Source organism: Gossypium arboreum, chromosome 2 (genome assembly GCF_025698485.1).
Source record: "Gossypium arboreum isolate Shixiya-1 chromosome 2, ASM2569848v2, whole genome shotgun sequence".
Taxonomy (NCBI): domain Eukaryota; kingdom Viridiplantae; phylum Streptophyta; class Magnoliopsida; order Malvales; family Malvaceae; genus Gossypium; species Gossypium arboreum.
The window spans coordinates 105,247,771-105,261,460 of NC_069071.1; the positions used below are offsets into that span (position 1 = coordinate 105,247,771).

Below are 13,690 nucleotides of genomic sequence, written 5' to 3' on the forward strand. Positions count from 1 at the left end.
TAGTGAATAGAATGGGGTTTGCCCATTCACTTTCTAAAAAAGATAGATATATAATATCCTTCTATTGTGTATGAAATTTATGGTTTCTATTGGCGCAAATCCAATCTTGGAATTTAAGAGGATAAAAAATTTCCATTGGTGGCAAATGCTCATCCATTAAGCAGGGAAAATCCTATTTAAAAAGCAAAAATATTATGCTTCAACTATTGTAAAGAACGAACTAACAGGGTTAGTTGCCCAAGTAATTCTTATCCTTACATACCGTTACTGTATAAGATAGATATTGTTGTGAAAGATCTATTATTGGAAACTTTATGAGTAGAGCAGAAGAGTGTGAACTATACAACTTACTAATTAAATGAAGGAATGAGCTCCGGTGTATAGAGAGCACCTCACCATTTAAGAAGTAACCATAGAAACGATGGAACCCATTATTTATTTATCCATTTCTATTTACTCCTTTATTTTAGTTAATATGCTTTTTTTTATGTACTTAGTATCAATACAATTTCTTATTTCAAGGCGAAATGAAACACCTAGAGAAAAGAAAAAAAAGTGGTCAGGACGGTTAGAGCAGCAAAAGCCATTGGAATTTTAATTTTATACATTGGAAGAACCCGTTTTGTTATTAATAAACTAAAAAAGAATTACTGAAAGAAAGAATTAGTTATTCATCAAAATCTTTTTTATTCAATGACTAGAATTAAACGGGGATATATAACTCGTAGACCTCAAACAAAAATTAGTTTATTTGCATCAAGCTTTCGAGAGGCTTATTCAAGACTTACTCGAACTATTACTCAACAAAGAATAAAAGCTTTGGTTTTGGCTCAATAGGATAGAGATAGAGATAAGAAAGAAAGGGATTTTTGTCGTTTGTGGATCACTCTAATAAATGCAGTAATTCGCGGAGTAGGGATATCCTATAGTTCTAGTAAATTAATACACAATCCGTACAAGAATACTTGCACAAATAGCTATCTCAAATAGGAATTGTCTTTATATGATTTCCAACAAGATTAGAAAATAAGGAGATCAAAAGGAATCCAATAAAATGCTTCAAATGAAATGAAGTTCCCTCGAGAATGAACTCGGGAAAGGTAAAGTAGAAATTAATATGATAAAAAATTTTGATTCTGATAAGTTCATCAAAACAAGATGAGCGAAGACGTTCAATAAAAAATAAAAATAATATTAAAACCTAAATTTTGAAACTTAAAAAGTAGAGATTAAATTTTTAAAAATACAAGTAGAAGGACTAAATTCTTAATTTTTTAAAAGTACAGAAGGACTAAATTCTTAATTTTTTAAAAGTACAGGGATTATAGGCAATTTTAACCAAAAAAAACTAGTTTGCAGGTTAATTTTTAAATTGAATTTAGAGTTTAAAAATAAACACGAAAATTCAAAAAAGTACTGCAAAATTATTGCTTTCTACCAAGGTTTTTGGATTACTCAAAGGGCAGTTTGGTTTCGCCGAGACACTGTTCTTCTCTGGTGTTGGTGTTGTTGGGTTGATGGGTTCAGCTGTGCCATATCACCACGGCTGCTTCTCCCCGCCACCAGCTCCGCCTTCAAGGTACCCCCATCTATTACTTTCCATTTCCCAGCTGAGAAATCCCATCAAATTTATCTTTAAGGGCAAAAAAAAAAAGAGAGAGAGAGAGAGAGAGAGAGAGAGAGAGAATAAAAAGATTGATTCTTTGGTTCTTATGTCATCCAGAAACTCTGTCATCTATGTAATGTGTCTAGATTAAAGCATGTATGGTCTGAAACAACCTCCAAACTCATGAGAACTGGCAATTTTCGATTTGCAAATGATGCTGTCTGCCCTTCGTGTTCATCTTACTTATTCTTCAATGCGGAAGAACAAAGAAAAGAGTTTGGAATTGCGGGTAATAGTGGATCATCCAAGATATATACTTACAGGAGAAATTCATTTAACACAAGGAAATTGCCCAACACCCTTATAGATGTCAATGTGTTGTAAGTTTTCGCTTGTGAAAACAATTACATGTTCATTCAACAAAAGATTGAATTGTCTGTATAAAAACGAAAAGTAAATTATATAATTTTGCAGAATTTATGTTGCACAACTGGCAACACAAGGGAAGCTCTTACTTTGGTTTCATTGTAGTTTTAGAAACTGTGGGTTGATATTTGATTACCGGTTATGCATATTGTATTTGGACTCTGTCAAAGAAAACTAGGTGCCGCTACAAGTTACCGGTTCTTCCAAGCACCCGCAGTTGGTACATCAGGCACAATATTTAGATTAGTAACTCACCTCGAACTTATCCGCAATATAAGATTAATGTTCATAAGAACCTCTTCCAACTAATGAATGTCTGCCTTGAAATTTAGGTTTTCTTTTGAAATAGATTGTTTGCTTTTATTGCCTGTCTTTGTCTCATTTGACATTCTCTTGGTTGTCTAGGTTGGTTCCGTTGCTGTGTTTGTAACGAGATATAGAGGTATGATCAGAGATGCCAAACAAGATCTGCAACACAGCACAAGTTATTTCCACAAACCCAGTATGATTCTAAGTTTTCGCTACTCTATGTTTGAGAACCTAAAACCATATAATTAACTATAAAAAAACCCGTCTCATACATACCAAATGCAGTCCCTAGAGTTAGATGCCTTCGTAAGTCTAGAATTATTCAAGTTTCTGCCATATTACTGCTTGATACAATGATTTCCTTGAAGACAATCGTAGTATCTAGTAATCCTCCAGCCTACTTTCTTAGTGCATCAAGTTCTTTTGCTCTTATTTTTCCGAGCTCAGTTGTAATGAATGTTGATCATGCAGGTTATTAGGCTAATGTCAAGAGGCGTCGATAATTGTGGTTATGTAAGTCTCAACTATAATGCCTTCTTGTACGTGTACTTGTAGTATACCCATATATAAAGTAACGGTTGTGTATCATAAGAATCTCCTTATACTTCATTAATACAGCCATTTACAGTTTTACTTCCGAGATTGTTTAACATCTTAACTTACAATTTCAGATAGGAGCAGCAGTTTACTGGTCTGTATGACCTCCATGGAAGTATGAATCTATGGTCAGCAATGGCCAAAGAATATTCTCAGACTGAAAACCATTTTTTACCTTACTGACAGAAAGCTGAAACCTCGATGAACCAGTGTAAGTATTGACAATTGCGACACAGGCTCTGATTTAAATTGGTTGCAGCTATCCTATATGCAAAGTATAGCAAGGGGTTTGCAAGGTAGAAGTGAATTCTAATCGAACCAGTAATTTACCAGAAAATAATCGAAGGGATGATGGTGATTTCCCTAGCTATATTCTGATATATCACTGACCGTTCAGAGTTCACCACCATTTCTGTATTGCATTTTAGCAAAACAATGTGGTTTCTTATATCTGTAGTGTAGTGAAGTTTGAAGTGAAGATGGCCCTTTTTTTATATTGAAGCTCGTTGAATCTTGACCATTGATTTATGATTATTACACTTAATCATATCCGTTAAAAAATGGGAAACTTAATTAATGCTAGCATTTATAAAAACTCCTTATATGGTATTATGCATATCCACCACCTACCACTTTAGATTATCATTTAGTGTTAGTGAAATAGAAGTTTATGTTTATCTTTACTAATACAAAAAAAATATAACCGCGATTGGTGCATGAGTTAATCGTAGACAATAAAATTATGGAATTATAGTAGATTTTTTAGAAAATACAACTTGAACTACATGCAGGGAGGCTCAAGTGGTATCATACTTGCAAGTAGATTGCCTATATAACTTAGGTTGGTGCTTCAAGCCTCCTCACACATAAATGATTTCCATAATTAACGTTAGACACTATAGTGGCACCTCTCCAGTGAGTTTTGCAGGTCATATCTCCGTCAACCGAGGTGCTTTTGACTCTATGAATCCACGCGTACAGCAGGCCTCTTAAAGCAGTCGGGCTCTCAGCAAATTCAGAAGGATAAAACTCCGCCATGGGAAAAATGCCTTACATTGTTAGGGGTTCAATTGTCTTATTGACAAAAGAGAGATTTGGAAGTTGGCCACATCTTCTCTTTTACATGCTAATATTGAAACCTTATGGTATGGTTTTGAATTAGATGATTTCAAATTTCTCAACTAGGAAGTTTATTTCTATATTTGATTTAATAGAATTTGTTGTTTTCAGGTAAATTGTTATTCTTTGAATTCTGTTGGACCTACTATGGAGAATTTAAGCGGTCCAAGAAGATCCCTTGCAGTTTACTTCACCTCTGCTCTTTCAAGTAACAAATCTTAAACTCATTACAGTATCTTATAAATTGCTGGTTGTGCAAAGCACCTGCTATTGGTGCATTAGGTGCAATCTCTGGATTAGCAAGTCATCTCAAACTTATTCGCAAAATAAGATTAATGTTGCTAAGAACCTTTTCCAACTAATGATTGTCCGCTTTTAAAATCTAGGTTTTTTTTTGCTTGGGAAATTGATTGTTTGCTTTTATCGCCGGTCTTCTTCTCATTTGACAATCTCTTGGCTGTTTAAGTTGGTTGTGTTGTTGTGTTTGTCTTGAGACAGAGGTTTGATCAGAGATGCCAAAGAAGATCTGCAGCACATGGCACAAGTTATTTTCCCAAACACGGTATGATTCAAAGCTTTTGCAATTCAATGTTTGAGATTCGGAGGAACCGTAAAAGACATGTCAATAAACCGGGCTCATATATACCAAATGCAGCCCCTATAGTTGATGCCTTAGTAAGTCTAGATTTATCCAAGTTTCTGTTATGTTACTGGTGTGATATAATGACTACCCTGAAAAAAGGTGTAGTCTCTACCTCCCTCATGTGGACTTTTCTTAATGCATCAATGCTTTTGCACATGCATTTCGCATGTTAGTGGTAATGAATGTTTATCATGCAGGTTATTGGGCTAATGTCTAGAGGCATTGATAATTGGGGACACATAAGTTTTAACTATTACACGTGTGCTTGTAGTATACCCCTATTTAAAGTAACAGTTATGTACTATAAGAATCACAGTACTTCTTCGTTGATACAGACAGTTACGGTTTTACTTCTGAGATTGATCAAAATCTAATCTTACAATTTCAGCTATGTGGCTTCTTGGAGGAGCAGCAGTGTCCTGGCTTATAGGAGTACGATTTTGACTCAGTCAAAGAAAACTAGGTGCCGCTACAAGTTAGTTGGTACATCAGGCGTAATAATTGGATGAGTAAGTCATGTCGAACTTATTCGCAAAATAAGATTAATGTTCATAAGAACCTGTTCCAACTAATGATTGTCTGCCTAGAAAATTTACAGCATGTTTGGTTCGACGGAATGGCCATTCCATTCCGCCCCTATTCCACGCGCTACAGTGACCCGTTTGTTTGGTTGAAATTTGACCACTGAATAGCTATTCCGTGCGGGCTCTATTACGCGTAAACGCTGCATAACCATTCAGAGGGTCGGGCGCTGAATGCCTATTCAATGGCTCTCGTAATAGCTTTTTTTTTTTATTTCGGACGAAAATCTCCTCCCACTTCCACTCATCATTTAGACGAAAATCTTCTTGGGTTTTCATAAAATGCATAGAATACTCTCTGTTTTTGGATTTTGGGTGTGGCGGATTTACGTGTGCTAGAAAATATGGAGAAATCGATGTTGAAGGCGGAGCTTTCCAAAGAAATGCGCACGTCTCCCACCGTGGAGCCCAGCGATTGTGGGAACGGCGAGGCTCCGATCAATTATCAACGATTGTTGTTAGTCTTCTTCCCTTCGCTGTCTATTTTCTTATTCTTTCCCCTCTTTGAAATTCTCTATCAAAATTGTCATCTGTATTTTACCCGTTCCAATGAACATGCAAATATCATGTGGAGAAAGGATTAGGTTATGCTTTTTCTGATGTATATGGGTTTGGAGTTTGATTTCCATCTTTTTCTATTTTCTTCTTCCCAGACAATCTTGGAGAAGACAGCCCTGTGTTTGAAAACTTGTTTGAATTTTGTCAAATTTATGCTGGTGGGACAATAGGTAAATTTTGATATGGTGGGCTGTTTCTCTTAATTTGATTTGTGCATTTTCTGTTGTAATTGATTGTCATGGCTGGCAGATGCTGCAAGAAGATTAAACAATCAGTTATGTGATATTGCTATAAATTGGGCTGGTGGTTTACATCATGCCAAGAAGTGTGAGGCATCTAGCTTTTGTTACATCAATGACTTGGTTTTGGGAATCTTGAAGCTTCTGAAGTATCATGCATGTGTATTATTTATTGATATAGATGTACATCATGCCTGTGTATTCTAGTTATAGACGAACTTAGATTCATGCTTACATTGCTAATGAAAATTGATTTTAGAGTTTTAGTAACCCACATCTACTTTTTTCGACAATCTGATGAACTGGCTAAAAGTGTATCCAAAATCATCTATTCTCAATTTGCAGACCAGGTGGATATGTCTGAAGTGCAGGTATTGCTTACTTCATAACAAATTCATTTTGCAACATTGCTTCTGTTGATTCTACAAGGTCTTGCTATTTTACAAGATGAATTTTCAGCGGTTATAACCAAATCTTTAGTAACCTTTGTGCATGGCCAGGAAACTAAATTTGATGCCGAAATGGCTGCAATGACCTGTGTTCCATGGGGTACCCTTGAAAGCGTTGGGGACCAATCAGGGTAAGATGCATTCATTTTTAAGATTTTAATTTCACCCAGGCTAGGGTCAACTTTTAAAAGCCATCTTATTGTCTTTGTGGCAGATATGTCAATGGCATAAATATGATCCTTAGTAGTAGCATTCCTGTACTTGGGAGCATTCTTTCACCTATATACTTCCAGTTCTTCTTGGACAAGGTAAATACCAGTAAAGAGGGGTGTTGCACTATGTCTCTTAACATGGTTTACTCTTACTATTTCTTTTTCTTCTTTCCTTTTGTAGATAGATATTTTGTGCAACTTGCTTATTGCTAATTCTTGCAGCTTGCATCATCGGTTGGCCCCCAATTCTACATGAATATTTTCAAATGCAAGCAGTATCAAAAACTGGAGCCCAACATGTACTTTTCACATATTGTTTCTCTCAGTTTCCTTCTTGCTTTATTAATCATTCTAACCACTAATTAGTTTGATTAATGTTGTAGTCTCTGACTCTGTGTACATTTTGAATTTTGCCCTTCGGTCAACTTTTTGAATTTTACCCCATTTAAAGGCTTTATTAATAATTCTAACCACGAATTAGTTGGAATATTTCCTAGCTAAATTGTTACCGCTAATTAAATGTAGCTTATAATATTTTTTTAGTACATACTAACTATTTAAACATATCGGGTGAGGTCAAAACTTTCGACATTTGGATTTGGTGGGCCAACTGAAGTTACCTACGGTGGTAATGCCTTGAAGTTTTATGCTTCAGTGCGTCTAAATATAAGGAGAACATGGCTTGTCAAGAAAGGAGAAGAGGTATCAAACTCGCACCCTTTCTTTCCTATTCAGTTTCTTGGTTGGATTTATGTATAGTGGGTAAACGCATATAAATGGTTTGTTTATTTAATCTTAGCTTGGTTGAAACTCTCTTGATCAACCTGGTAAAATGTCCTTTGAACTGTCTCTTACACTCCCAAGCAAGTTAAACATGTAGCTTTATCTGCAATCTAGCAAATCTCACTCTTGTATATGTTCTATGTCTCATTGTGTTTTTGAAATGTCTAATCTGTAGACTATTGGAAGTCAAGTTCTTGTGAAGATTGTGAAGAACAAGCTTGCCCCTCCATTTAGGAATGTTGAATTTGAGCTTGAGTTTGGCAAGGGAATATCCCGGGAAAGGGAGATCATAGATTTGGCAACGAAACACAAACTTGTTATAAAGTCTGGCGCATTCTACAGTTTCAACGACAGGAAACTCCATGGCAAGGAAGCCTTCAGAAGGTTTTTAGCTGAAAATAGAAGTGCTCTTGAAGAACTTGTGATGAAACTTAGAGAAAAGCTACTTGATGCTGAGAGCAAGAAGGAACGAAAAACAGATATCTCGGATGATTGTGGGGGTAATTGTGGCGTTGAAAAGTTTTGTGTATTCAATGGATGAGATAATACAGGATCTTGTTACAAATTTTCAAGGGCATCCGACTGTCTTTCTCTCACATTGTCCTATTTCCAGCCATATTTACCATGTTAACAAGGGAGCAATTTATATTTGAAAAATTGCATTGTATAACTTAGATTCTTATTTAAATTCTGAGAAAATTTTCTGCTATCTAGCTAATCTGTTCTCTGCAATTATGAAATCATAAAATCACAGATTAGTAGTAGTCCATTGAGGATTTGAGCATCACCATCATTATCATTTTGTTGCACATAAAATTCCCAAAGAAAACTTTTTACCATCTTTCCTTTTGTATGAATTTGTAAGTGTGATTTTTATATTAAAAATCGAATATACCGGTAATCACCTAAAAGACTTGACACAATTAATTGACTATATAAGTCAAATTTTAAAATAATCAAACTGAAATTTTAGATTTCATCGGTTTCGTTGGTTTTGAATTTTTCCCTTAACTTGAAAATCTTTTGTCAATTTATAGTTATTTTTTTTCCTAAGTTAACTTTGATAATTAATGTATTAAAAGAGGGATTTTTTAATGGAAATGTTGGTTAAAATATTAATTTGATATCCCGTATGATAATTTATATATACTTTATTTTGACATAATTTATTTGTCTTATACACATCAAAAAATAATTTAAAATTCATAAAATATTCAAATAAAATCAAATTTATAAAAAGCTCATAATTTAAAAAAAAAAAGCATGAAGTACATGTGAATTGTTATTTGTCATAAAAGTTGTCATGCTTAAAATTTTAATGTTTTAGTCAATATAAATAATTCAACTCTTTTGGAAGATTGATGGTCAAATTCAATTGTTTTGAAAAGGTTCAAGGTCAAATTTAGTTAAAAAAGAATAAATGTTAAATTAACAAAATAGGTAAACATTAAGAGTTAAATTTATCATTATACATATATAAAAAAATGATATTTTAGCACATTAAATATGTATTGCAGTTTAAAAATAATAAAGTAGATTATATATTATTTTTATAGTATTATATATTATGATTTTTAATTCATATAATAATAATTATATTAAGAATTTTATTAAATTATATATTATTTTATTAAATTATATTTAATAATAATTATGTTAAAATATGGTTAAATTATTTATTATTTTATTAAATTATTTTTAACAATAATCTTATTAAAATTTAATAACAATAACAATAATCATCTACCTAACAAAAACTCTGCTAAGGGTATTCTGGTCATTTTAGTTTTTTTCTTTATGCTATTACAACATCATTCCATTCAACCAAACATAAGAATACTATTATAGTTCTATTCCATTCCATTTAACCAAACAGTTGAATTACTTATTACAGCTCTATTCCATTACAGCTCTATTCTATTACAGCCCTATTCCATTACAGTGAACCAAACGTACTGTTAGGACTTTGGTGAAGAATAGCTTGCTCTGAGACATACAATAGAACCGGTCAACAGTAAGATTCATAACTTAAAATCTACATTGACAACTCAATTTCAATGCTTAATTGTGGAATTAATTTTCCTGTGAAGAATTCATTTTTCACCAAACAAACATGAGAAAACAATGAAAATGTTTTTCTTAAAACTTTTTACAAGTAAACAGACAGAGCCTTAATTTCTATTTAAATTGTCTATTTTTATAAGGACTAGTCTCATCCAACACAGCTTAACTGAAATTCTATAGATTGGCATGGTGACAGCTTAGAATTGCTTATGCTTATCTCAAGTTGTTTACTGCTCCAAGTCACAAACCAAAAAATAACTCATCAAAATACATTTGAACAACAAAACCTTAAAGTTCGCTAACTCTCTCCCGGAAAAAATTGAACTTGAAATCTTAAAATTTTGAATTTCGAAATCTCTTCCTTGCCATTAAACCAAAGAACCAATGCCTCATTGGCAAATGATTTAGAAGTATATGAAAACTGAATTCTAATTTTTTTCTTCTGTTTCACCAACACTAAGGGTACGTTTGGTTCACTGGAATGGAATAGGGCTGTAATAGAATAGAGCTGTAATAAAATAAAGCTGTAATTAGTAATTCAATTGTTTGGTTGAATGTAATGGAATAGAACTGTAATAGTATTATTGTGTTTGGTTGAATGGAATAGATATGTAATAGCATAAAGAAAAAAACTAAAATGACCATAATACCCTTAACAAAATTTTTTTAGATAAGGGTATTAATTTTAATAAGATTATTATTAATTATAATTTAATAAAAATAAAATAAATAATTTAATCATATTTTAATATAATTATTTTTATATTAAATTATATTAAAATGCTGTTTTATTTTATATTTAATTATATTAAAATATTTAAAAATTTATTTACTATATTTTAAAATAGTACACTATTATTTGAATGCATTACTTCTCAAGTTATCTCAATTTTATGGTTTCAATTGAAGTTTCATTTGTTATTTACATAATTTTTATATAAAATTTTTACCTGTGTTATGATCTAAAATTAATTAATTGTATTAAACACAATTTTATTAAAAAAAAGTTACAAAGCATCCAAAGAAAAAAAACATTTTTTTTATTTTTCTTTTTCAACTAAAAGAAACAAAAATGTTTGTTGGGGCTTTTCTTTTTCCTGCCATTTTTAATTGTTGGGGTTTTGGGTGCATCATTTCTCACCCTTTTTTTTTTTGTGTTACAAGTCAAATACTTCTCTTTCGGATGAAGCTTGATTTATTTGATTAAAAATTGACTTCATCAATGTACTCAAAATAAAAAAGCTTTGCTTCCAATTTAAGTTTCCCTGGAATTGCCACTTTATATGCTTAGTTACTTTGTCCACCAAATCCCAATGCTCCAAAACAATACTCCCTCAACAGCTTTGAGTCAGCTATAGCATCTTGAAGAAATATAAAGTGATTAAAAAGATTTAGCTTTAGAAGTAGGGGATCAGGCAAGAACTTGTATCCAACATTTTGCAGGCAGTGGGACTAAGCTTTTTCTGGCTTAACCAGCAGCTTCTTTATGGTACCATAATTCATAGTTTATGACAGATCTCAAGAAATTCGGGCTTTTATCCGAGCAATCTCAAAACAAAATGCAGTTATCATTTACCAATACAATGTGGAAACCAGGCTAGAAATGTAAGTTCTCATCAATATATCCACAAAAATGTCATTTGCTAAGCAATCTATGTTTATGATTACTTCAAGGTTGAGCTTGATCCTTGAAAGAACAATCATTGTTCGTAGCTTTACTCACAAAAAAACATTAGGTCAAATTGAAGGCATCGAAAACATGAATTCTTTTTATATTGCTAGAATCTAACATCTTTGAGATTCTTCCTTTATGAAGCAACAGAAAAGAACATGTAAGGTTTCTTTTGCAGTGGAATTATGGGATTTTGGAGAAAACAAAATTGTATTTCTATTTATCAATAAGGATATATAGAATAAAGGGCTTCTTTTCTTCTTCCTTAAATACTTGTGTTTGATACATGTATTCAAACATGAGCGTGTCTGATACATACCTTACATCACAAGGAAAAAAGAGAAGACATTATAAACGGGAATCTATGTTGGAATAAATGATCTGGCTAACTGACCTCTAGCGAAGCAGAATTGCTAGTGAAACCGTTTCCAAGTGTTTCTTTGACTTCATTCTCCATATTACCTGCAAAGTTTTAAAGATATACAAGATATATTATCATTTAGCAACACATAATAATTTCCAAACACGAGTATTTTAACAAATAACTTATATAAAACATAAAATCAACTGCCAAGAATTTCCATTCAAATACAGTAAATACAAGGACAACTGCATTATTAATTATAGGCTGATATAATGAGCTATAAGCTCAACTAGGACGGTCATAACTCATAAGTCATACCAGCATGGCTATCTTCTATTCTTGTTCGCTGTTTTATTTGTTTGTTATTATTATTGACTACAGACGCATGTAACTATAAGTTCTTTCTAGCAACAGAAAACTGAGAATAGTTGATTCACCACACATGCCAAAAAGGAATGAAAAGTTAAATGGCAAAAATATAGAACCTCATATAGCTGCACGCTCTTGGACTCACTAAAGGCGTCATAAAAAGGCTTGCTCCAAGAATCTACCATAGCCTGACAAGGAAAAGGAGTTAAAATGCATCATCAACAACAATAACCAGAAACAAGAGAAAAGAAAAGTTAGCAACCAACCAACATCTTTTGTTTCTCATATTTTTGTTGTTTTCATGATTGCAATTTAATGCTAACCCCTCCATTGCCATGGAGTCGCTGATATGCCTCTTATCACAATTTTAAAGCAATGCATTATCTAGTCAACATTCTCTTATCATGATAAAAATGGAAGATTTATAACATCATTAAGAAATACATAAATTTAATCCAAAACAAACATAGAAAGAGGAAACCATACCTGAGAGTTTGCTCTAAAGGATAGACAAACTAAAGATGCTTCAGGGACAACCAAATTGCTAGCATCAACGCCACTTGCATAAAAAACAATCGGCAGCTTTGATTTTCTACCATCAGAATATATAACATTCATGGCAGGAAACTTCCTTACTGCATTTCGAATTAGAATCTTATTTGCCAGTGCAATCTGCCAGGAAAAAAAAACTAACAATTAAAATGTTTACAGAAAGTAATATTAATTTTACTCAGAAATCAGTTGCAATTCAACTAATTTGAACAGATTTGCAAATGATATAGCTTATATGTATGTAAAAAGTTAGTTAATACCTTACCACCGTGTTGTTTTAGCTCAGACATATCATCAAAATATCCTCTATTCAATTCATCAGCACTGCCCTAAATCAAATTAAAACAATTATTTATATTAAATTTCATGGAAAAAAGAGCACGTAACAAAATTTCAATAAACAAATAAAGCTTAAACTTACAGTCTTGCCCGTTCTTTCTCGATTTTTTCCTTGCTTGCAAGCTGCACACACAAGACAAAAAGTTAAAAAGAACTATAACTTGAAAAATCAAATATTTTAGAGTTAAAAAGAGGGAGATTGAGGAATTGCCTTGAAAATATCGAAGAAGCGAATGGATGATTTTTAAGCGAAATGTTAAGGAGGGGAAGGGAAAATCTTTGGGTCATGACTTAGGAGGTATTGGCAATTTGAAATCGAAGCTCGTGCCTGGTATATCACTCGGTTTACCCTCAACATTTTCAGTTTTCGATTTAGATTTCAATCCCCCTCTAAGAACCCTCTTGCTCTTTCCAACAATCGATGGTATAGATAAAGAAAAGAAACAGAAGAAAGGAAAAGAAAAACTCTATTGAGAGAAAGAAAAAGAAAGCAGAAAAAAAATGACGGAAAAACTGGAAGTGAGGGATATAGAAGGAACTGAGGGCAAAGTGGGGAGCGTGAAGGGTTCCTTAAACACCGAATCTGTAATCGGTGGTGAGGAAACAGAATAGAAATTAGACAATTTACTGCATAGGCATGTAATGGAATAAGCCCGTAATAGGGCATTCCATTGAACCAAACATGTGTTTAGAGTGGGCCCACGGAATAGGGTTGTAATGGCATAGCCATTACATTGAACCAAACATGCTGTAAAGGATAATCCAAGGTTAATGGTGGATGGTGGATATGCATACTGCCATATAAGGA

At 32.9% G+C, this 13,690-nt stretch overlaps 3 protein-coding genes across 9 annotated transcripts; 2 read left to right on the plus strand and 1 right to left on the minus strand.

Moving 5' to 3' along the window:
- Positions 1-1,362: 1,362 nt before the first annotated feature.
- Positions 1,363-3,439, plus strand: LOC108463050 (uncharacterized). 3 transcript variants are annotated; one of them, XR_001867990.2, is made up of 5 exons: positions 1,363-1,579; positions 1,724-1,986; positions 2,438-2,534; positions 2,813-2,854; positions 3,013-3,439. XR_001867990.2 is itself a non-coding variant. In XM_053025104.1 (3 exons), exons 1-3 carry the CDS (start codon positions 1,518-1,520, stop codon positions 2,460-2,462), a joined length of 321 nt encoding a protein of 106 aa, XP_052881064.1. In that variant the 5' UTR covers positions 1,363-1,517; the 3' UTR covers positions 2,463-2,838. The 3 variants fall into 3 exon arrangements, 2 of the variants coding, with proteins under 2 accessions (XP_052881064.1, XP_052881065.1); XM_053025104.1 differs by lacking the exon at positions 3,013-3,439 and having other exon boundaries at positions 1,753-1,986; positions 2,438-2,838; XM_053025105.1 differs by lacking the exon at positions 3,013-3,439 and having other exon boundaries at positions 1,753-1,895; positions 2,438-2,838.
- Positions 3,440-5,000: 1,561 nt separating this feature from the next.
- On the plus strand, positions 5,001-8,179 carry LOC108466472 (vacuolar protein sorting-associated protein 53 A-like). 2 transcript variants are annotated; one of them, XR_008278990.1, is made up of 8 exons: positions 5,001-5,209; positions 5,288-5,738; positions 5,935-6,009; positions 6,089-6,449; positions 6,579-6,658; positions 6,742-6,835; positions 6,962-7,441; positions 7,698-8,179. XR_008278990.1 is itself a non-coding variant. In XM_053025106.1 (4 exons), exons 1-3 carry the CDS (start codon positions 6,600-6,602, stop codon positions 7,103-7,105), a joined length of 297 nt encoding a protein of 98 aa, XP_052881066.1. In that variant the 5' UTR covers positions 6,459-6,599; the 3' UTR covers positions 7,106-7,441; positions 7,698-8,179. The 2 variants fall into 2 exon arrangements, 1 of the variants encoding a protein (XP_052881066.1); XM_053025106.1 differs by lacking the exons at positions 5,001-5,209; positions 5,288-5,738; positions 5,935-6,009; positions 6,089-6,449 and having other exon boundaries at positions 6,459-6,658.
- Positions 8,180-11,449: 3,270 nt separating this feature from the next.
- LOC128289364 (uncharacterized) lies at positions 11,450-13,654 on the minus strand. 4 transcript variants are annotated; one of them, XM_053025110.1, is made up of 7 exons: positions 13,094-13,654; positions 12,965-13,005; positions 12,804-12,872; positions 12,478-12,663; positions 12,108-12,179; positions 11,653-11,720; positions 11,450-11,577 (listed from the first exon to the last, which is right to left on the minus strand). In XM_053025110.1, the coding sequence occupies exons 3-6, from the start codon at positions 12,831-12,833 to the stop codon at positions 11,655-11,657; spliced, it is 354 nt and encodes a 117-aa protein (XP_052881070.1). In that variant the 5' UTR covers positions 12,834-12,872; positions 12,965-13,005; positions 13,094-13,654; the 3' UTR covers positions 11,450-11,577; positions 11,653-11,654. The 4 variants fall into 4 exon arrangements, with proteins under 4 accessions (XP_052881070.1, XP_052881068.1, XP_052881067.1 ...); XM_053025108.1 differs by having other exon boundaries at positions 11,450-11,720; positions 12,804-12,867; positions 13,094-13,566; XM_053025107.1 differs by having other exon boundaries at positions 11,450-11,720; positions 13,094-13,566.
- Between the last annotated feature and the right edge of the window lie 36 nt (positions 13,655-13,690).

Excerpts from the sequence above, each read along its gene's own strand:
- LOC128289364 (XM_053025110.1), bottom strand. The coding sequence starts at position 12,833 with ATGTCTGAGCTAAAACAACACGGTGGTAAG. Across the intron at positions 12,664-12,803 it reads TAAAACAACACGGTGGTAAG|ATTGCACTGGCAAATAAGAT; the intron begins GTATTAACTAAC and ends TTTTCCTGGCAG. Across the intron at positions 11,721-12,107 it reads AGAGCGTGCAGCTATATGAG|GTAATATGGAGAATGAAGTC; the intron begins GTTCTATATTTT and ends AAAACTTTGCAG.
- LOC108466472 (XM_053025106.1), top strand. The coding sequence starts at position 6,600 with ATGGCTGCAATGACCTGTGTTCCATGGGGTACCCTTGAAAGCGTTGGG. Across the intron at positions 6,659-6,741 it reads AGCGTTGGGGACCAATCAGG|ATATGTCAATGGCATAAATA; the intron begins GTAAGATGCATT and ends TCTTTGTGGCAG. Across the intron at positions 6,836-6,961 it reads TCCAGTTCTTCTTGGACAAG|CTTGCATCATCGGTTGGCCC; the intron begins GTAAATACCAGT and ends TAATTCTTGCAG.
- LOC108463050 (XM_053025104.1), top strand. The coding sequence starts at position 1,518 with ATGGGTTCAGCTGTGCCATATCACCACGGCTGCTTCTCCCCGCCACCA. Across the intron at positions 1,580-1,752 it reads CCACCAGCTCCGCCTTCAAG|ATTAAAGCATGTATGGTCTG; the intron begins GTACCCCCATCT and ends TAATGTGTCTAG. Across the intron at positions 1,987-2,437 it reads CTTATAGATGTCAATGTGTT|GTTGGTTCCGTTGCTGTGTT; the intron begins GTAAGTTTTCGC and ends TTGGTTGTCTAG.